General features: G+C 38.3%; 1 protein-coding gene across 3 annotated transcripts in view; it reads right to left on the bottom strand.

Moving 5' to 3' along the window:
- BCO2 (beta-carotene oxygenase 2) overlaps positions 1–23,265 on the bottom strand; it is a 44,793-nt gene that overhangs the window by 8,470 nt on the left and 13,058 nt on the right. For 2 of the 3 annotated variants that reach the window (XM_036028562.1, XM_036028560.1), the window contains 6 exons: positions 17,596–17,807; positions 17,304–17,419; positions 16,518–16,620; positions 11,293–11,421; positions 9,917–10,077; positions 6,493–6,660 (listed from right to left, as the gene is read on the bottom strand). In XM_036028562.1, coding sequence (XP_035884455.1) covers positions 6,493–6,660; positions 9,917–10,077; positions 11,293–11,421; positions 16,518–16,620; positions 17,304–17,419; positions 17,596–17,785 — 867 coding nt within the window. In that variant the 5' untranslated portion in view covers positions 17,786–17,807. The remainder of the gene's footprint in view (positions 1–6,492; positions 6,661–9,916; positions 10,078–11,292; positions 11,422–16,517; positions 16,621–17,303; positions 17,420–17,595; positions 17,808–23,265) is intronic. The other variant, XM_036028561.1, reaches the window with a different exon arrangement.

The raw sequence follows: 23,265 nt of genomic DNA on the forward strand, positions 1-23,265 counted from the left end.
TGTCTGGTATCAGGGTGAGAGCTGGGGAACAGCTTTCTTCCAGACAGAAGTGCTGACAGAGGACACTGTACATTTTCTGAACCCTTCCTCCAAAAGCCACTAAGCCAGCAGGCAGGTACCATACCTGAAACTCCATCAGCCTGGCTCACACTGTTTACTCCACCCTGGTGATTTCCTGAGACTCTGCCCTACCCAACTTTCAGGCTCACCCAAGCTGTTTCCAGTGGCTTTTCCATGCAAATGGCTTGCTTTGGCCCATGCTTCAGATTCTCTTAAATTCTCTCAAATAAGCAGCATCTGGCTTCAGTGAGCCCCGTACCTCTAACTAAGCTGGCCCAGGCCTGCCACTAGCAGCAGCTGGCCTTGGTTCACAGCTTGGTCTCGCTTAAGCACCTACAAGCCCAGCCCAAGTACCAGCCATCTGCAGATCATTTTGTAGTTTATGCCAGGTGACCCCAGACAGAACACAGACAGTAGCTGGCCTTGGTCATGCCAACAGCAATCAAGTCTCAACTACAACAGGAAGGTGTACACAGCCTACATGTTAGACACACCTTGAGTACCCAGCTAGGGAAGCCATGCAACCAGACCCTACAGGACACCTATTACATTAGGCCACTCTACCAAGCCTGAGAAACGTAGCAGCTCTACCTAATACATAAAAACAAATAAACACAGGGAGGCTGCCAAAATGAGGAGACAAAGAAATGTGGCCCAAATGAAAGAACAGAACAAAACTCAAGAAAAAAAAAAAAACTAAACAAAATAGAGACAAGCAATCTATCAGATACAGAGTTTAAAATACAGGTTATAAGGGTGCTCAATGCATTTAGTGAGAACCTCAATGGTATAAAAAAGATCCAGTCAGAAACAAAGGATACACTGATTGAAATAAGGAACAATAGCCCTAGCTGGCGTGGCTCAGTGGATTGAGTGCCAGCCTATGAACCAAAAGGTCGCTAGCCCAACTCCCAATCAGGGCACATGCGGGTTGCTGGTCAGGTTCCCAGTAGGGGGCATGCAAGAGACAACTGCACACTGATGTTTCTCTCCCTCTCTTTCTCCCTCCTTCCCTCTCTATCTAAAAAGATGAATAAAAATTTTTTTAAAGAATAATATACAGGGAATCAACAGTAGAGTGGATGAAGCTGAGAATTAAATCAGTAATTTAGAGTACAAGGAAGCAAAAAACACCCAATCAGAACACCTAAAAGAAAAAAGAATCCCACCCCCCCAACCCCCCCCCCCCAAAAAAAATGAGGATTGCATAAGGAACCTCTGGGATAACTTCAAGCATACCAACATTCAATCATGAGGATGCCAGAAGGAGAAAGGGAAGAGGAAGAAATTGGAAACCTATTTGAAAAAAAATGACAGAAAACATCTCTAGCTTGGTAAGGAAATAGACAAACAAGTCCAGGAAGTGCAGAGAATCCCAAACCAGATGAATCAAAAAAGAGGCCCACAACACAACACATCATAATTAAAATGTCAAAGCTTAAAGACAAAGAGAGAATCTTAAAAGCAGCAAGAGAAAAGCAGTTAGTTACCTATAGGAGAGTTCCCATAAGACTGTCAACTGATCTCTCAAAAGAAACTTTGCAAACTAGAAAGGATTGGCAAGAAATATTCAAAGTAATGAAAAGCAAGGACCTACAACCAAGATTACTCTACCCAGCAAAGCTATCATTTAGAATCAAAAGCAGATGAAAAGCTTCTCATACAATAAAAAGCTAAGGAGATAATCACCACCAAACCATTATTACATGAAATGTTAAAGGGTTTTCAAGTGAATCTAAAAAACAAAACAGAGCTCCCAGCCATAGGAAGATAAGCTCTGCTTCCTCACACAACCAAAAGAAGGATAACAACTAATTTAAAAACAAAAAACAACCAGAACTGCCAGAAAATCAAGCTTTTTGGAAGTTTGACAATCAAAGAGTTAAATAAGAAGCATTTATCCAGACTGGTAAGAAGGGTGGAGACAGGCAGCTGGGGTGGCAAGGACATGGGACAAAGCGGTAGCTGGCAGACCAGGGCAGGCAAGGTGGTAGCAGGATACCCCACATTCATGTGCAGATAAGCCAGGAGGAACAACTGGGGAGTGAGGCAAACCGCACAGCCTAGGGTTCTAGCCCAGGTAAATAAAGCCACAAAATCTCTGGCTGTAAAAACCTGTGGGGGTTGCAGTGGAGGGAAAAATCTCCCAATCTCATAAGATAGTCTGTTGGAGAAGCTGACAGGATCTTAGAATGTTCACAAGCCCACCCACCAGGGAATCAGCACCTGAGAAGGCACAATCCACTTGTGGGAAGTGAGAGAAATGACTGAAAGCTGAGCGAGAGCTGAGCAAACTAGCAAGAGGCATTGTTCCCTCTTCACCCCACCCCCACAGACATGCCAAAACACAGCAAAGTGGGTTGTGCCACCCTGGTGAATACTTGAGGCTCCAATCCTTACAACGTAACAGCTGCACTGAGACAAAGGAATATGGCCCAAATGAAAGAACTGACCAAAACCCAGAAAAAGAACTAAACAATGAGGAGATAGACAACCTATCTGATGGAGAGTTCAAAACACTGGTAATCAGGATGTACACAGAAATAATTGAGCTCGTTCCCAAAATGAAGGCTATACAAGTGAAATAAAGGAAAATATACAGGAAACCAACAGTGAATGGAAGGAAACCAGGACTCAAATCAACAATTTGGAACAGAAGGAAGAAATAAACATACAACCAGAACAGAATGAAGAAACAAGAATTAAAAAAAAAAAAAATGAGAAGAGGCTTAGGAACCTCCAGGACAACTTTAAACATTCCAACATCTGAATTATAGAAGTACCAGAAAGAGAAGAGGAAGAGCAATAAGTGGAAAAGTTATTTGAGCAAATAATGATGGGAAATTTTCCCAATCTGGCAAAGGAAATAGACTTCCAGGAAGTCCAAGCTCAGAGAATCCCAAAGAAGTTGGATCTAAGAAGAAAGACACCAAGACACATAATCATTAAATTACCCAAGATAAAAATGAAGAAGAGAATCCTAGAAGCAGCAAGAGATAAGGAGACAGTCACCTACAAAGGAGTTCCCATCAGACTGTCAGCTGATTTCTCAAACGAGACCTTGTAGGCAAGAAGGGGCTGTAAAGAAGTATTCTAAGTCATGAAAGACAAGGACCTACATTCAAGATTATCCAGCAAAGCTATCATTTAAAATGGGATGGCAGATAAAGTACTTCCCAGGTAAAGTAAAGATAAAGGAGTTCATCATTACCAAGACTTTATTATATGAAATGTTAAAGGGACTTATCCAAGAAATAGGAGATGATCAAAAATATGAACAGTAAAATGACAACAAACTCACAACTATCACTAAACAAACAAAAAAAAAAACAAAAACAAACTAAGTAAACAACTAGAACAGGAACAGATTCACAGAAATAGAGATCACATGGACAATTATCAGTGGGGAGAGAGAGGAGAGAGAATGGGGGAAAAGGTACAGGGAAAAAGAAGCATAATTGGTAGTACAAAATAGACAGGGGAAGGTTAAGAGCAGTATAGAAAATAGAGAAGCCAAAGAACTTATATGTATGACCCATGGACATAAACTAAGGGGGGGGGGGGGGGGGAATGCTGGTGGGAAAGGAGATGCAGAATGGTGGGGAATAAAGGAGAGGAAAAATGGGACAACTTTAATAGCATAATCAATAAAATATATTTTTTAAAAAAGGTAAACAACAGATGACAGAAACAAAGCCACAGGGGATTCAGATAATACAGTTATCAGACATTAACAAGTCTGACTATGTTGAAGGAAATTCTTTTAAATTTGGAATTGTAGCAGAGAACTAGAAATTATAAAAGAAAACCAAATCAAAATTTTGGAACTGAAAAAGTGCAATCAGTTTAAGAACTTAGTGGCTAGGTTTAACAGCAAAACACAGCTGAAACCTGCACACAAATGTTTATAGAAATTTTATTCATAATTGCCAAAAACTGAAATCAACCAAGGTATCTTTCAATAGGTAAAGAGATAAGCAAAGTGTGGTACATCCATACACTAGAATATTATTAAGCAATGAAAAGAAATGAGCTATGAAGCAACTGAAAGACATGGAGAAACCTTAAATGGGTGTTGCTAGGTGAAAGAAGCCAGTCTGAAAAAGCTACATACTATATGACTCCAACTACATGGCATTCTGGAAAAGGAAAAACTGTAGAGACAGTAAAAAGATTAGTAATTGCCAAGGATTCAAGGAAGTAGATAGGTAAGAACAGGTAGAATGCAGTATTTTAGGGTACTGAAATTATACTATTAAGGTAGATATAAGACATTATGCATTTGTCAAAACCTGTAGAATGTAAAACACAGAGTGAAGTCTAATGTAAACTATGGACTTTAGTAATAAACTATCAATATTGGTTCATTAGTTGTAACAAGCACACCACACCAAGGCAAAACGTTCATAGGGGAAACTGGGGAGGTAAAGGGGAAGGGACTATATGAGAACTCTCTGTACTTTGTGCTTTATTTTCCTTTAAACATAAAACTTCTCTAGAACACAAGGTCTATTAGTTTTTTACTCTACAGCAAACAGAATACTTAACAGTAAAATGTTGAAAGTTTTTCTTGTCAAACTGAGAACCAGATAAGGATGCCACTGACATTCAACAATGTACTTCAAGTTCATTAAAATAAGGCAAGAAATTGAAAACCAACAAATGCATTAATCTGACACATATTTTTGTTTTGGTATGTGTGTGTATAAACTGACAAGCTAATTCCAAAATTTATACAAAATTGTAAAGGGCCAGGAATGACCATGATACTCACTATAGAAAAAGAATTAGGAGGACTTGGTCTACTAAACATCAAGAATTTTTATATAGTGATAGTTATTAGAACAATATGGTACTGGTCCAAGCATACCATGAAACACAATATAGTCTAGAAACAATAATAAATATATGGATACTTAATGTTTCAGAATTAAAACTTCCTCTAGAAGATAATATAAAAGAATATTTTCATGACTTTAGCACAGGAAGATGTCTGAAACAGGATATACAGTGCTTTACTCATAAAGGAAAAGATTGATAAACTCAATTTATGGAAATGAAAAGGCCAAGAAAAACTTAGGCATTCTTAAAAAATAAAAGAGCTAATTGACTCATATTGCAGATATCAAGACCTGTCATACGACTATAAAACATAAATAAGTTAGTAAGTATAAGTAAACTTTAAAAGCAATATTTTCAAAAGATTTTAAAATAGGAAGTCCAGGAAGCTCAGAGAGTCCCAAAGAAGGTGGGCCCAAGGAGGAACACACCAAGGCATATCATAATTACATTAGCCAAGAGAAAAATGACGGAGAGAATCCTAGAAGCAGCAAGAGATAAGGAGACAGTCACCTACAAAGGAATTCCCATCAGGCTGTCAGCTGATTTCTCAAAAGAGGCCTTGCAGGCAAGAAGGGGCTGGAAAGAAGTATTCCAAGTCATGAAAGGCAAGGACCTACATCCAAGATTGCTCTCTCCAGCAAAGCTTTCATTTAGAATGGAAGGGCAGGTAAGTGCTTCTCAGAGAAGGTCAAGTTAAGGAGTTCATCATCACAAGCCCTCATTTTATGAAATGTTAAAGGGACTTATCTAAGAAAAGAAGATAAAAAAAACATGTATAGTAAAATGACAGCAAACTCACAATTACTAACAACCACACCTAAAGCAAAACCAAAAGAAAGTAAGCAAACAAGTAGAACAGGAACAGAACCACAGAAATGGAGATCACCTGGAGGGTTAGCAACAGGGGAGTGGGAGAGGGAGAGAGGTGGAAAAGGTACAGAGAATAAGTAGTATAGATTGTAGGTACAAAATAGGGGGAGGGTAAGAATAGTATGAGAAATGTAGAAGCTAAAGAACTTATAAGTATGACACATGGACATGCACTAAAGGGGGGGGAATGTGGGTGGGAGAGGGTGTGCAGGGTGGAGGGGAGTGAAGGTGGGAAATGGGACAACTGTAATAGCATAATCAATAAAATATATTTTAAAAAAAGAAAAAAAGATTTTGAAATAAAACCACAGCTAAAAACAATTTATATTGCATAACCCCACGAAAAATTTTACCTTGGACTCAATATCAGAAAAAAATGAAATCCTTCAGCTACAGGAACTAATATACTTTATTAGAGAATTACGGTTATAGTCCTTTTTGCTATCCCTTCCAGTAAATTTAATTTACAAAATTAGTACTCAAGTGTCATAAGCAGCTAACAACAAGTGCTTCAAAACAAGTGCTTTCTATTAGGTATTAGGTAAGTACTTCATATTATTTTTAAGTATTAAGTAAGTAAGTGACAAAGCTGTGTCTTTAAAACCATTCTCTCTCCTTATTTGCCAAAGAGGAAACAGAAACAGCTAATTCCAAACCAAAACCAGGACTTGGCTAGTTAAAAATTATTTTGCCAACACCTGACAAATCAGAGATACCTACCTGATCAAGCTCCTTCCCAGCTTTCCTAAGATTCTGCAGTTGGTAAAGGTCTAGGTTTCTTCCATTATCTTGACAGCACAAATCAATGATAACACAGCCCTGGTCCTCAAAAGCATTGATTTGATGAAAAGTAACAAAAGGTTTTGTGTAGTACATTCCTGGAAGAAGCTGCAGGGGGAAATCAGACAGTGAAGGAAAAAAAAAAAAAGACATTTCATTTTATTTTTATTTTTTAAATATACTTTATTGATTATGCTATTACAGTTATCCCATTTCCTCCCCTTCACTCCCCTCCACCCTGCACACCCTCTCCCACCCACATTTCCCCCCTTTAGTGCATGTCCATGTATCATAAGTTCTTTAGCTTCTACATTTCCTATACTCTTTTTGCCTTCCCCCTGTCTATTTTCAACCTATAAGCTATGCTACTTATTCTCCATACCTCTTCCCCCTCTCTCCTACTCCCACTCCCCTATTGCTAACCCTCCAGGTGATCTCCATTTCTGTGGTTCTGTTCCTGTTCTAGTTGTTTGCTTAGTTTCTTTTGGTTTTGTTTTAAATGTAGTTGTTAATAATTGTGAGTTTGCTGTCATTTTACTATACATGTTTTTTATCTTCTTTTTCTTAGATAAGTCCCTCTAACATTTCGTATAATAAGGGTTTGGTGATGATGAACTCCTTTAACTTGACCTTCTCTGAGCACTTTATCTGCCCTTCCATTCTAAATGAAAGCTTTGCTGGAGAGAGCAATCTTGGATGTAGGTCCTTGCCTTTCATGACTTGGAATACTTCTTTCCAGCCCCTTCTTGCCTGCAAGGTCTCTTGAGAAATCAGCTGACAGTCTGATGGGAACTCCTTTGTAGGTGACTGTCTCCTTATCTCTTGCTGCTTCTAGGATTCTCTCCTTCATTTTTATCTTGGCTAATGTAATTATGATGTGCCTTAGTGTGTTTCTTTTGGGCCCACCTTTTCTGGGACTCTTTGAGCTTCCTGGACTTCCTGGAAGTCTATTTCCTTTGCCAGATTGGGGAAGTTCTCCTTTACTATTTGTTCAAATAACTTTTCCACTTGTTGCTCTTCCTCTTCCCCTTCTAATACCCCTATAATTCAGATGTTGGGAGGTTTAAAGATGTCCTGGAGGTTCCTAAGCCTCTTCTCATTCTTCTGAATTCTTGTTTCTTCCTTCTTTTCCATTTGGTTGTTTCCTTCTTCCTTCTGGTCCACTCCATTGATTTGAATCCCAGTTTTCTTCCCATCACTATTGGTTCCCTCTGCATTTTCCTTCATTTCACTTAGTGTAGCCTTCATTTTTTCATCTAATTTGCAACCAAATTTGACCAATTCTATGAGTATCCTGATCACCAGTGCTTTAAACTGCACATCTGATAGGTTGGCTGTCTCTTGGTTGCTTAGTTGAATTTGCTCTGGAATTTTGATCTGTTCTTCCATTTGGGCCATGTTTTGTTTTGGTTTTTCTTGTGGTGCCTATTACATATGAGGGGTGGAATCTTAGGTGTTCACCAAGGCAGGGTAATCCAATTACTGGGTTGTGATGCTGTATGCTGGGGGGTGGGGAGGGGTGGTCCGAGAGGGAACAGTGGAATTTGTTCTGCTTTCTGTTGGCTTTCAGTCCCTTCTGCTGCCTCCCCCAGGCAAACTGGGCCCTCTGGCACTGATTTACATTGTGGGTGGGCCTGTGTGCATTCTAAGACCCTGTGGGTCTCTCCAGTGAACTTTCCTGTGAGGCTGGGAGTCTCTCCCTGCGAGTCAACCCCCACAGGTGTTTTCAATCAGTGTTTAGAGGCTTTATTTCCCAGTGCTGGGACCCTGGGCTGCTCTGTCTCTCTCACTCCCCACGAATGTGGGACCTCCTGTGCACAAATGTGGGAACTCCTGGTCAGCCAGCTGTCTGGTGCACAGTGCCTCACTTCATAATCGCCACCTCCCTGGGTCTGCCTGTTGCCACCCCACCCCCAGGGTCTGCCAGCCACTGCCTGCCCAGCCAGGGTGCCTTGTGTGCCCAGTGCCACCACTTTTTCTGCTGCGACCCCTCTCCACCAAGTCTCCCAACTCCACCCTGCCTACTGGTCTGGATGAATGTGTCTATTTTAACTCCTTGGTTGTCAGACTTCCATACAGTTCAATTTTCTGTCAGTTTTGGTTGTTATTCTGTTTCTAAATTGTTGTCCTTATTTTGGTTGTGCGAGGAGGCACAGTGTTCTACCTACGCCTCCATCTAGGCCAGAAATCCTATTTTATTTTTATTTTTTTCCTTTAGGGAACAGATGCAACAAGTACAAATTAAGACACACACACACACACACTCACACACACACACACACCACCAGCACCACCAGCACCCCCACATCACCATTACATGACAGGCCAGATTGGTGCAGAAAGTAGTACTTGAAATGCAGAAGCAAAGATGCTCTGATTTAAGTATTGCTTGTTTAAGTCACCTAACCTTGTATCAATCAACAAACTGGGGCAGTTTAATATAACTACCAATCAGCTGTTAGAACTTAAAAGTCCTCATGAAATATGTCCCAATGTTTTAAAGGATAGATAAGTCTTATATTCTACATGGTTAAATAGAAAACACTGCTATTAAATAACTTATGATAAATTTAAGTGATTAATCTTTGAAAAATGCATTCATTATTAAAGTGGAATTTTTATAATAAAATAAGAGTATAGTAAATGTAGGATACTATCTCTTTAGAGAGGGGAAAAATAAACATATATCATGCTGCTATTAATCAGGGGTATAGAAAGATAGCCAATATTCTTTGGACTTTAGTAGGATTATCATATTTACATATCAAGAAGTTGTAGAAGCAACTAATTAAAGTATGTTGCTGCCATGACTGGTGTGGCTCAGAAGGATGGGCATCATACTGCAAACCAAGGGGTTACCAGTTTGATTCCCAGTCAGCATACATGCTTAGGTTGCAGGCCAAGGCCCCTTGTTGTGGGCATGAGAGAGGCAACTGATTGATGTTTCTCTGGCACATTGATGTTTCCTTCCCTTTCTCTTTCCCTCCCTTCCCCTCTCCCTAGTAATAAACATATAAGATGTTTTTTTTAAAAAAGCATCATTGCAAAAGTTACAGAAGACCTTTGCATGAACAAAATTCTCTTTTGCAAATATTATTATATGGAAAAACCCATGTTAAGAGGGTTTCTAGATGCCATTTTAATTGAATCAGATAATTAAAAGGATAAAGCCATTTCCTACAATGTTCTAATATGGTAAATCCACTATATTAATTAATAAGTAGCTAGCCCTACCTATGGAAGAAAGTAATATTCTTGATTAAGAGTCATGCAAGTAATGCCCAGAGAAGATAAAAATCAACCAAATGAAAATTTGCCTTTATTTTCAATCACCTTCATAATAAATACTCTTAAAATACCCCACCTGTCCAGTGTGCTTATCCACCACATGGAACCGTGTATTGTACTGGGGTTCCCAGCTTATTCCATCAGAAAAAGCCTTCCCCCGAATTTTAGAAGTGATGATTTTCCTCAGGTTCATCTTTACAGGTTGTTCAATGAAGATTATATAGTTCTTTGTCATTCCTAAAAGGTTACAGCCAACATTAGAATGTCATTTGGTAAACGTGAGTGGTCTGGAATGTGACAGGGACTTGTCTGAATGCTTGCACACATTACCACCCACCTAAACAAGGCACGCCAGAAACAGTGCTTCACTGCTGCCCAGCCTCGTTATACAGGTTTCCTGTTCTGATGTGCAAATGGGAGCTGCTTGAACACTTTGGGTTCAGTACCCTCAACTTGCTTTTTATCTTTTTTTTTTCTTTTAAGATTGTTTTGGTTTAAGAAGAAAGTAAAGAAGCATAATATTAAAGTGTGGTTTATGATCTAAACCTTTATTCTTTAATCCTTTTGCTATTTATACTGGGGGTAAGGATCCAGGAGCGGATTGGCTATAAAGGTTTAGAATACAAAAGATAAATATTCTGAGAAAAAGCTGAAGCAATCCACATATAATTTGAATTTCTCTGCAAAATATAGTTGAGATCTTTTCATATATGATTATTTGTGGTCTCTAAAGTTACCTGGAATTTCAAATCCTATCAATTAATTTTTACGGTTAAATTTTTTTTACATTAAGACTTGAACCTTTTAGAGTTGTTTCAGGTTCACAATAAAATTGAGGGTAAAGTGCAGAGTTTTCCCATACACCCTCTGTCCTTATGCATGTATAGCCTCTGCATTATCAACATCCCCCACCAGAGTGGTGAATTTCTTATAACTGATGAACCTACATTGACACATCATAATCATTCAAAGTCCATAGTTTACATTATAGTTCACTCTTGTGGTTGTCAATTAATTTTTTACTAATTGCTTATACTAAAGTAACTATCTTTTCAAGCAGTCATTCAGCTAGGGTGAGAAGTATATTACTAAACAGAATACCTGGCTGGCGTAGCTCAGTGGATTGAGCGTGGGCTGGGAACCAAAGTGTCCCAGCTTCGATTCCCAGCCAGGGTACGTGCCTGGGTTGCAGGCCATAAGCCCCAGCAACCACACATTGATGTTTCTCTCTCTCTCTCTCTCTCTCTCCCTCCCTTCCCTCTCTAAAAATAAATAAATAAAATCTTTAAAAAAAAAACAGAATAAATGTAATTGGAATTAAAATGCAGCCTTGGTCTCATTGTCACCATACTCTAATAAACTGTATTAACATAGTACTTGTCAAAGCTAGTCCTTCTGCTATAGTAACATAAAAGCCGACCCCATTGCAATTTGCTTCATCTCTGGACTCACCAAAGCTATGGTAGTAAGAAGGTTTCAAACTCTCTGTAGAAGCAATAGAACATATCACCTTGGCTCCTTGGATTGTGTCCCCAAGGTCCACCTTCTCTGGAGGAACTCGAATAATATTATAGCAAGAGCCTGGAAAATGGGAAATTTGGTCTTAACTGCTTTACATACATTTTAAGAATAAAAGATAACCCTTGCATTTATGGACTAGGCAAAAGCAGTTAAAAAACTTATGCAGTATGCCTGGTACCCGTATTTCATGAAAGGTTATTTCAAACAGACTTAGATACTAAAAATATATAAACTTTATGAAAATCATTAGCTAAGGTTTTGAAACAACACACAAAACAGTTTATTATATTTTAATGCTCTCAAATGGTTATCCTCTTGCTCTCTGAAGATGAACTCAATCTCTACTTCATAGGAGAAGATAAGGTAGCATCCAGGAATACCCTCAAATTCTATTTGTCCCTCTCCCCACTCCCCAATCCCAGCTACTACAATCCCATTTGCATCCCTGTCCAAACCTTCCCTCTGGTCCTCTGGATCCCAGGGGTGGCTTGAGGTCCCATTTCATCCTGTCTCATCAGCAGTCATTCATCTGACTATTACCACTTCTTCAATAATCAACTCGGGTATCCATCCACTCCTCAAGTAGTCTTCCGTGAGTCCTCCCCACCCCACAGTCATTTGTTGCCCCTTCTTTATGCCCTGATTATCTCTCAGACAGTCACAGCGCTTATCTCATTGTCCTGTAATTATCTATTTGTTTATCTGCTTCTAATGGGAAAAGAGAAAAACAAGTAGAGGTTTTTAAGACCAGATTTTTCTGCTGGTCTTAAGTTCATTTTTGCATCTTCATTTTTGCATCTTCAGTACCAAACAAGGACTAGCATTTAGTAAGAATACCATAAACAGCTATTGATGGATTTACTAACAACATGTTTATTAAATCATTCAATGAATGAGCAAATATTGAGGTCATATTAAATTATCTTCCTAGTATTAGAATTACCAATGTAGGTTCAAAAGAACTGGGGAAACTTACAGGTTTTTTGCAATCACAAAGCTTCTTTGGGAACAAGATAACCCATAGAGTTCTCTATTCAGTTATTCAACAACTATTTATTGAGTGCCAACTATATTCCAGGCACTTTTCTAAGTGCCATAAGTACCATATTCTAGATACTTGCATATAACTGTACAAAACTTTTAAAAGGCTCTTCCTTTATAAAGCTCAAATTCTAATAAATCATACAGTAAGTAAAAATATAATACATCAGATGGTGGTAAGAATGGAAAATAAACCAGGGAATGGGGACTCGGAGTAAGTATAGAAAGATGGGTATTATTATTTACAATTTTAACTATGGTGGTCTTGGAAAGCTTTACTAAGAAGATGACATTTGAGTAAAGATCTGAAGTGAGTGAGGAAGAGAGTCCTGAGGATATCTGGGGGAAATGTCTTCCAAGGGGAGAAAAAGAACAAATGAAGAGTCTCAGCCAATAGTAAGGTTGGATTTTGGATATATTTTGAAGGCATTGCTGTAATTATTACTTTTTGACCAATTGGATGTGGATGTGAGAGACGGAGATGTGAAGGAAGATTCCAAAGTTATCATCCTGAGCAACTGGAAGGAGGGAGTTACCATCAGGTGAGGTGGGAAATATTTTAAACAGAGAAAGTTTAGGGGAAAATATGAGAAGTTTGGTTTTAGACAAGTTAATTTTGTAATGCCTATTAGACATTCTAGTAAAAACACTGAGTAAGCAATTAGACATAAAATACTAAGAAGGTCTAAGTTGGTAATATAAATGTGTTTTCAGAGTCCATTATATATAAAATATTATACTTTATACAGTGATCAGTTATTAAAAAATTAAAAGAAAAGCTCTATCATTCAAGAGTACTATATCACCAAGTAATTACATATTTTACAATATTACTGACAACTAGTTGGATTGATTAAATGTTTTAGAGGATTTTTGTTAGTTTTTTAAATATCTAGAAAAGCTAAAACAATTAAAAGCCTTTTACTTACTAAGGTTAGAAATTACCAGCACTTTATTAGAATGAGAATTTCTAAATTTCCCCCAACCACATCTTAGGTCGTTGAGCTGCCCGCAGCTACACGCACATTTGAGTTCCAGTTCAAAAACTCCTCGCTGAACCAAATAATTAAGCAGAAGAAAAAATAAATCCAGTTTCAGTTGAGATTAGAAGATAGTCCCTGTCTTGGCAACTGGATAATTGACAATTACTCAATCCACTAACTGTAAACACTAGTAGTCAATGAACTGTTCTAGCTGCAAGACATGATGGAATGAGCAAGGGAGACAGACACCCAGGAAACACCCAGCAGAGGAATGCCTATAAGAGTGACCTGCCCAATACCGTGAGTCCAACTCCAGAAGATTCTTCAGGACTCCCTAAACAGCAAATTGAGGCAAAGTAACAAGCACAGCCTTTGGTGGTTGATGGTAGGGTTTCTCAAAGATCCAGGGGCCACTTGCACCAACATCACCTGGGACCTTGTTAAAATGCACCAAGGAGTGAGGGAGTTATTAAATTCTTGGTCCCTTTTCAGGTCTGCTGAGCCACAAACTGTGAAGTGCAGTAATCTACATTGCTAGGAAGCATTCCAAACAATTCTTAGACACACTGCAGGCTGAGAATGTCTGATCTAACAATTATTTTAGAATACACAATTCAGAATGGTTAAACAGTATTTCTCATTATGAACCAGTTACAAAGTTATCCACTTGGATTTTTGTGATCAAAACAGATAGCTGGACAAAACACTGCTGAGTCAGTTAACCCACTTGCTGGAACATTTTACCTAAAAGGATGTTTGCTCTTTCCTATTACAGCTTTGAAGAATGCATCTCTACCTAAGGTCAGGTAACAAAGTAGAGAGAGAGCTGGGTACCCTGTCTCTACCTGAATCAGTAAAAAACAACCTTGCAGTATTCATTTTCTTATACACTCACATGTGTAAATATGGAGAGGTAGAGATGAATAACCACAAAGCTGATTACTCACCAAAGTTACACATTAATCTATACAAAAGGCTTTAGGATATAGATGAAAGACTGATTCACAATTAATATAGTCAGAAAGATCTAATACACATTCTTTTCAAACAAAGACATGTTGTAGTCAGATATAAGAACATGAATTTGGATGTCCTGAGAGTCTTCCATACTCATACCTGAATAATTATTAAGATAGTCTAACAGAGTATGACTAATAGCAGCTTTGTGTGTGGTTCAGACTTAGTGCCAGGTCTGGTTTCAGACACAAGCTTGCCTAAGAAAGTATCTTAACTTCTCAAGGTTCACTGCCCTTGTCTATAAAATGGAGTAATAACAGTACCTTTCTCAGAGAGGCATTATAGAATTGAATGAGAAAATATATAGACGCAAAACTTACAAAGTACTTACAAAACTCAACACCCCCCCCCCAAAAAAAAGAAAGAAAGCCAAAAAACTAACCCAATTAAAAAAATGGGCAAAGGACCTAAATAGACACTTCTCCAAAGAGGACATACAGATGGCCAATAGACATATGAAAAGATGTTCAACATCACTAATCATCAGAGAAATGCAAATAAAAAACACAACCAGATACCATCTCACACCTATCAAAATGGCTGTCACCAATAAATCAACAAACAAGTGCTGGCGAGAATGTGGAGACAGGGGAACACTTTTGCACTTTGTGGGAATGCAGACTGGTGCAGTCACTGTGGAAAGAAGTATGGAGATATGTCAAAAAATTAAAAATGAATCTGCCTTTTGACTCAGCAGTTCTACTTCTGGGAATATATCCAAAAGAACCCAAAACACTAATTCGAGAGAACATAAGCACCCCTATGTTATTTACAATGCTTAAGACCTAGAAGCAGCCAAAGTGTCCATCAATAGATGAGTGGATGAAACAACTATAGGATATTTACACAATGGAACACTACTAGGCTGTAAAAAAGAAAATTTTACACTTTGTGACAGTGTGGATGGACCTGGAAAACATTATACTAAGTGAAATAAGCCACTCAGAGAAAGACAAACACTATATGATTTCACTCATATGTGGAATCTACTAAACAAACTGAACTAGCAAGCAAAGCAGAGACACTCATAGATGGAAAACAGCTAGTGGTGGGGGAGTTTAAGGGGTGGAGGGTTTGAGCAAAAAGGAAAAAGGACTCATGGACAGGGACAATAGTGTGGTGATTGCTGGAATGGAAGGGTATAAGGGGACTAAATGGTAATGGAAAAATAAAGACTATATATTTTTTAAAAGAAAAGAGAAGATATAGAAAAATGCTTAACAACACCACATACTAGACACTTGATAAATCTTAGCTATCATTATCAGCTATTAGAATGTCCTGGAGCAGATTAGTAGGCAGTTGGGGAAGTATGAGGATGACCAGGAAAGAGATGTGATATACACGGTTGTAAATGCAACTGCACTGTAACCTTAACTTACTTTGTGATGTATTACTCCCATTATAAAAATAAATTCTTTCCCATGTGACAGACAGTGCATCTTCGCTATATCTTTGCTACAGAATTCTAAATTTCTTATAATATAGTACTTCTTAAAAATTCAAGTTTAAGAAATACATATTGAAAATCTCTACAATGCTTATGAGCCAAAAAGCACCATGGAACATTAAAATATGAGTGATTCTGAGGTTAAAAAATCAGCCTCATAAGCATAGCTGACCAAATCAGCTAAGCATATATGCAAAAGCACCACAGAACACATACTCAAAGATAAATTATATACTTTAAGTTCAGTAATGCCACTTCAGAGATTTTTTTCTGAACCTTTCAAATGAAGTTTCATATGTTTACATCTAAACCATAATAGAACCCTAGGAAGATAGTTTCCTCCTAATTATTATTATGTTTTAATCCTCACCTAAGGATATGTTTATTGATTTTAGAGAGACAGGAAGGGAGACAGAAAGGGACAGAGGGAGGGAGGGAGGAAGAGAAAGAGGGAGAGAGGGAGACATCCATGTATGAGAGAAACATCGATGGGTTGCCTACTGTACTTACCCCAACTGGGGATCAAACTGCAACCTAGTTATGTGTGCTCTGAACAGGAATTGAACCCACAACATTTTGGTGTATAGGACAATGATCCAACAAACTGAGCCACCCAGCCAGGGCAAAATTGCAATTATTTAAAAAAAAATCCCATCCCACTTTACCATGTGGTCCATAGGAGTTCCCCATATTGTATGCTGTTCCATCTGGGTCATAATGAGGATGTGCAGTGGCTCCATTCACAGCAATGAATTTGCTCCAGTCTACCTGCAAATTTAAGACCATCAGAGACTTTTAAACGTTACACAGGCAGATCTTTATTTCAATGCAGAGAGTAGAGATGTGTCAGATACCATTAAAGTATCTGCAACCTAATATGAAAACTGCAACCTAAGCCCTAATATTTCACCTTTGAGAAATCAAAATCATTTTCCCACTAAAGAAAGAAAACCTAAGACCAAAAATATAAAAACAAAAACCCACCACTACCAAACAAAAAGTGGACAAAAATGCTTATCCAATAAGGGTAATTTTCCCCCCAAGATCATAGAAAAGTTCAAAAGAATAAGAATTAAAATTAAAATGTTGGTCCAAAATATCATTTAACTTTTAATTAATGTGTTCAGCTAAAGCAGTACAGATCTAGACAATTTCCAGTCCAAGTCTACCTACAGCTAGGAAAACCATGAGCTGGACAAAGTAGATCTGTACTGTTGTATTTTTCCTTTACCCTAGGCTTCAGATATTAGGACTAAGGAAGAAGTCTAGAATTATGGAAAAGCAACCCCACGAGTCATTCTAATCAGGACAGAGTGTACACCATGAGTAATTTTGGTTTTGTTTGGTAAAGGTTCCTATTTTTATTCAAATATCTACTATACTGAGAACTACTTTTGAATAGAAAGAACTTTGGGGGCCTATTTTATTCATTTTTTAAACCTACATTTTACCTTTTCTGTCTTTTCCAGAGTTTCAATGTCCAATTTATTCATAAAGTTGGTCTCAGTACTAACATAATAATCTCCCTTGTACCGCACATAGTTGACATTCGTGTTGTCGGTTATTGCTGAAACCAGATCCCAGAGTTACTTAAACACCACAATAGGAGACAGAAAGCAGTTGAGGCATCCTTTCATACCAAAAACATCTATTTCAAGATTTATATAGATTGTTATATATCATAGTAATTTAAATAATCAACAGTGTCATGTGCAAACTCTAGGCACATTAATAGCCACTTACCAGGCAGCTCAAACTTGGACATGAAACGTTCAAAAATATTCCTGCATGGATCAGGGAGAGCCAGTGTGCCAAATTCTGAGATCACAATTCGATTATGAACAGTGTTGGCCTTATATGTATCACTCTGTAGAAACTTGCTCTTATATGTCACTGCACCCTTCTCTATCCTAAACTGGTGAAGCAAAGCCATTCCATCAAACCAGTGATTGTACCTTCAAATAGGAGCAAACATAGAAAAACAAATATTAGCAAGAAAAACATGGGGTCAAAATGAAAGATTTCAAACATAGTGATAAGGAAATGGGATGAGTTCCCAGCACAACCTGAGAACATGAAATTAAGTGATGCTTACATTCCTTCTGACCCTTAGCCCTGCTGAAGACCTCACACTTCAGAAGGCTAAAGAAAAACCCTATGCCCATGACTCCTAAAACAATTCTGACCTTGACCTTTGAAAGGAGTAAATTCTGAGATATTCTAAGTTAAATAACAGCAGTCCAGAGGGTTGAAGGAAGAGACAAGAAGGGGTTTCACTTAATTTCATCAGTTAACATCAGGGCAAAACCAATAAAAGATTGCTTACATTCCTGAGTTTAAGTTGAAACGTTGAGTTAACTTCCAGGTGGCTATTTCCATCATCTAAAAGAGACTAGCCAGGCATCACCATATCAGAGGACTTCTTGCTTACACAAGAACTTTCCACAATCAATCCAAAGAAGCAAACACTTTACCCTTACAGACTGCATCCATACTAGAACGGAGCCGCCTTCACTTTATCCCACCCACCTTATCTGTAGCCAATATAAATTCTTACAAAACAATTTACATCTTTCTCCCTGCTACAATGTTATATAAAAAAGCCCTTCAGCTCCAGGACAACTGGCATGCTTTTCTTTTCCACCTAGCTGTGTTGCTTGTTTAGATTTCATGCCCCAGGACCTGGTCGTTATCTTGCTAGCAATGACCCAAAAAATCCTTTCTTTTAAAAAGGATTTCAGCAGTGAAAGTTCTTTGTTTTACACCTAAGAGAATTGCATAAGAGGATATGAAATGCTTGACATTTCCCAAATTCAAATGGGTTTCTAAGATTTAAAAAATAGTTATTTTTATATCTTATATGTATTACATTGTCCATTTACTTTAAAATGTTTCAAATTTATCAAAATTATGCAAAAGTCAACAAAAAAGATAACTGCTATTACTGGATAATGATTTTTGTCCATATAATTCCACTAGAAATTATCTATTTAAATAATGGAACATTGAAAAATTCTAAGGAAAAGTTTGTGGTTTTACTTTTAAAAGGGTTTAACATCATACAGTCTTTTCATTCATGTCCTTGACAGTTTGAATTCTTAATGTCTTCACCATGGGTAAGCAAGGCTATCATCACCATCTTAAAAGTCATTTCTTTTTATTGTGGTAAAAAACACAACAAAATTTACCATCTCACCATTTTTAAGTATACAGGTTAGTGTGAAGTTTGTTCACATCACTGTCAAACAGATCTTCAGAACATTTTCATCACAGTGAATTATATTTTTAATGTAATGTTGGATTCTGTTTGTTAATAAAATGCTTATTAGCACAATGTTAGTACTATATATTTTTAGCTTTTCAATGATATTCATTAAATATAAATAAATAATGGTTTTCTTTTTGCACCACCTTTATCATGTATAGATATCAATATTATCCTTGCTTCATAAAAAATGGAGTGTTTCCCTTTATTTTCAATTCTCTGAAGTATCCTTTTTTAAAGTATATTTTATTGATTATGCTATTACAGTTTTCCCAATTTTTCCCATTTATCCCCCCTCTGCACTGCACCACCCAACCCTCCAGCATTCTCCCCCTAGTTCATGTCCATGGGTTATACATACAAGTTCTTTGAATTCTGTTTCCTATACCATTTTTTACCTCTCCCCATCTATTTTATGCCTACCAATTATGCTTCTTATTCCCAGTACCTTTTCCCCCATTCCTCCCCTCCCCCTTCCCACTGAAAACCCTCCATGTGATGTCCATTTTTTCTGATTCTATTCCTGTTCTACTTGTCTGCTTAGTTTTTGTTTTCATTGTTTTTCTTTATTTTTTAGGCTCATTTGTTGATAGTTGTGAGTTTGCTGTCATTTTACTGTTCATAGCTTCTTATCTTATTCAACTTCTTAGATAAGTCCCTTTAACATTATATATCAAATGGCTGGGTGATGATGAACTCCTTTAACCTGACCTTACCGGGGAAGCACTTTATCTGCTCTTCCATTCTAAATGAAAGCTTTGCTGGATAGAGTAATCTTAGATGTAGGTCCTTGCCTTTCACGACTTGGAATACTTCTTTACAGCCCCTTCTTGCCAGTAAGGTTTCTTTTGAGAAATCAGCTGATAGTCTAATGGGAACTCTTTTGGAGGTAACTCTTTCTTTTCCTCTTGCTGCTTCTAAGATTCTCTCCTTATCTTTAATCTTGGGTAACTTAATGATAATGTGCCTTGGTGTATCTCTCCTTGGGTCCAACTTCTTTGGGACTCTCTGAGTTTCTGGGACTTCCTACAAGTCTATTTCCTTTGCCAGATTGAGAAAGTTTCCCTTCATTATTTGTTCAAATAAATTTGCAATTTCTTACTGTTGTTCTCCCTCTGGCACCCCTATAATTTGGATGTTGGAATGTTTAAAGTTGTCCTGGAGGTTCCTTCATTTTTTTGGATTCTTGTTTCTTAATTCTGTTCCAGTTGGGTGTTTATTTCTTCCTTTTGTTGTAAATCATTGATCTGAGTCCTGGTTTCCTTCTTGTAACTGTTGGTTCCCTGAATATTTTGCTCTATTTCACTTTGAGTATCCATTTGTTCTTTCATTTTTCAACCAAGCTCAATCAGTTCTGTGATCATTTTGATTACCAGGGCTTTGAACTCTCCATCAAATAGGTTGGCTATCTCTTCATTGCTTAGCTCTCTTTCTGAAGTTTTGTTATGTTCTTTCATTTGGGCCCTATTTCTTTGTCTCAGGGTACCTGTTAAGTTGTAAGGAGGCAGGGCCTTAGGTAGGCCTCACTCAGGCAGAGCAATAGTCCTTGTTGTGCTGTGGCACTGCCTGTGGGGGAGGGGCCAGAGAGGGAACAATGCAGCTCCCCTGCTCAGCTCTAGCCCCACTTTCCAATAAACCCTTGTGTGAGACTGGGAGTTTCTCCCACTGTGGAAACCCCTGCCATAGTCCACAGTTAGCTCTGAGTCTGTTTCCATTCATCCAGCCCCGCCCATGCAGTCCTTGCCCAGGTTCTCTCTGTCCACTGGTCTTATTGGTCTGGTTGGTCTGGTTGACTGTTTAATTACTTGGTTGTCAGAGTTCCACAGTTTGCTTTTCTGGCACTTCTGGTTGTTCATTGATTTTAGATTGGTTGTTATCCTCCTTTTGGTTGTGCAAGGAAGCAAAGGGTTTCTACCTACGCCTCTATCTTGGCCAGAACTGTCTGAAGTAACCTTTTGAGCATTGAGACTATCTAATAGTTGAAGGTTTGGGAGGCTATTCTTGTGAAATAATCTGGGCCTGGTGCTTTCTTGAGAAGTACGGTAGTTCCTTAATGAGCTTCTCTTTCTTCTCTACAAAAACCGATTTGCTTAAACTTTCTATCACTACCAGTTTTGATAACCTGTATTTTCTCAGGAAATTTGCTCTTTTAAAGGGTTTTCATATGTATTAGAAGAGAGGTATGAAAACGCTCTTGTAATTTTTTTATCTATTTCAATGGTTTCTTTCCCACTGTCATTTTTTATGTAGTACATTTGTGTTTTCTCCCTTTTTCTTATCTTAGCTAGTAGTTTTTCTATTTTGGCAATATTTTTCAAAAATATTAAAAGTATTAAACAGCCCTGACCAGTGTGGCTCAGAGGGTTGGGTGTCACCCCACAAAGTGAAAGGTCACTGGTTTCCCGGTCAGGGAATATCCCTGGGTTGCTGGTTTGGTCCCCAGTGGTTGGGGTGTGTACAAGAAGCAGCCTATCAATATTTCTCCTTCACATTGATGTTTCTCTCTCTCTCTCTGTTTCTCCCTCCCTTCTCCTCTAAAATAAAAAACAAAATAGTTTCAATAATTATTGCTGTTCTAGTATAACTCCTTCCAAAACCACAATATGTAGAATGAAACACAAAAAAAGTCTGGGTATAAAACCAGACAACTTCCTCATTTAATATACTTCATCCTCTTTTCTTCCCTTCTTGTTTTTCTTTGCTATCATTTCATATTATTGACCCACATTGAAGTCTCAATCAAAACCCCTGAGTAATTTTTAACACATACTGTTGTTAAACTACATCTCTTTCATCCTTGTAAACTTTCTTTTCTTCATTCACATTTACCTTTAATAATTCTCAACTTCCTAGATTCCATCTCCCAAGATCCTTCCAGGCCCTGTCATTTCATGCATTCATATATTCAAATCAACCAACACTTCCAGGAGCTGTGCCAAACCCCATGCTTACAGGCACATTAATAACTATGCCACAAAGTGATTACTGCAGCAATGGAGAAATGTTCAAAACTGCTTTTCATGCACAGATGCACAGAAGGAGCAACATGATGTGAGGACGTGGGAGTCAGGGAAGGGCCAAAAGGGAAGGAAACATTTGGCTGGTTTGTTAAGGGTGTTTGTCAGGCAGAGAAGGGCATCCTAGGGACAGGTGATTTTAAAAAAACAGCTGTGAAGGCACATGGCATCTTGGAGGAAGAGCCAGTTAATCAATTAGTGTGGGGGGAGGCAATGATGATGGAGACATAGGCCAGCACAAGGCCTACCAGCACTTAGACTTAGGGCTTGAAGACCTTCAGCAGGAAAGCCTGGAGTTTTGAAACTGGAGACTGAAACTGTGAGACCCGCCTCTTAGGTCACTCAGGACATGGCACCAAATATGGGAAAGAGGAGCATCCAGGTTGGGAGAAACAAGCCAGGAAATGAGGAAACAGTTCCAGTGAGAGAGGATGAGAGCCTAAACTGAAGCTGTATAGTCACAAAATCACAAAGTCCAGAAACAAATCAGAGGTGACTGGTAAGAGGGGGTCCAAAAAGCCACACCTGAATGACTAGCTGGATGACAATAGTGTAACAGAAATGGAGGATATGTGAAGATCTAGTGTTGGGAAAAAGCAAAGAGTTCAGTGGTGAATAAGAGTCTGAACTCTTTGTAGAACATCAGGGTAGAGATGTTCCACAGCCAGCTGGCAAAATACAGGTGTAGTGCACAAGGGGTGAGGGTGGGAGGTGCTTGTCTGAGAGGATCTATGTGTGGTAAGTATAGCCACAGACGCAAATGAGAGGTAATAACTACCATCTACTGAGCACTTACTACTCGCCAGGGACTGTGCTAACCACTTTACTGTATCTTTTCATATATAATTTTTTCACACACACACATTACTGTGACAAATTATCATTTCCATTTCACACACATGGACACCAAGCTTCTGAGCAAGAACAAGCCCAGGGTCACAATCCTGGTAAGTGTGAGAACAAGAATCGAACTCAGTGCTGACTCCAAATCCTGGGTGTACAAGAAAGGTGAACTACAAGAAGTTATTTGGCAGGAAAGGGAAAGAAAAGAATGAAAATGTACTAAGTGGCAATTTTCATCAGCCATTGAAAGAGGCTCTGTATGTGCCTGTCTCCTTTGCTCTTCAAACC

Source organism: Phyllostomus discolor, chromosome 6 (assembly GCF_004126475.2).
Source record: "Phyllostomus discolor isolate MPI-MPIP mPhyDis1 chromosome 6, mPhyDis1.pri.v3, whole genome shotgun sequence".
Taxonomy (NCBI): Eukaryota; Metazoa; Chordata; class Mammalia; order Chiroptera; family Phyllostomidae; genus Phyllostomus; species Phyllostomus discolor.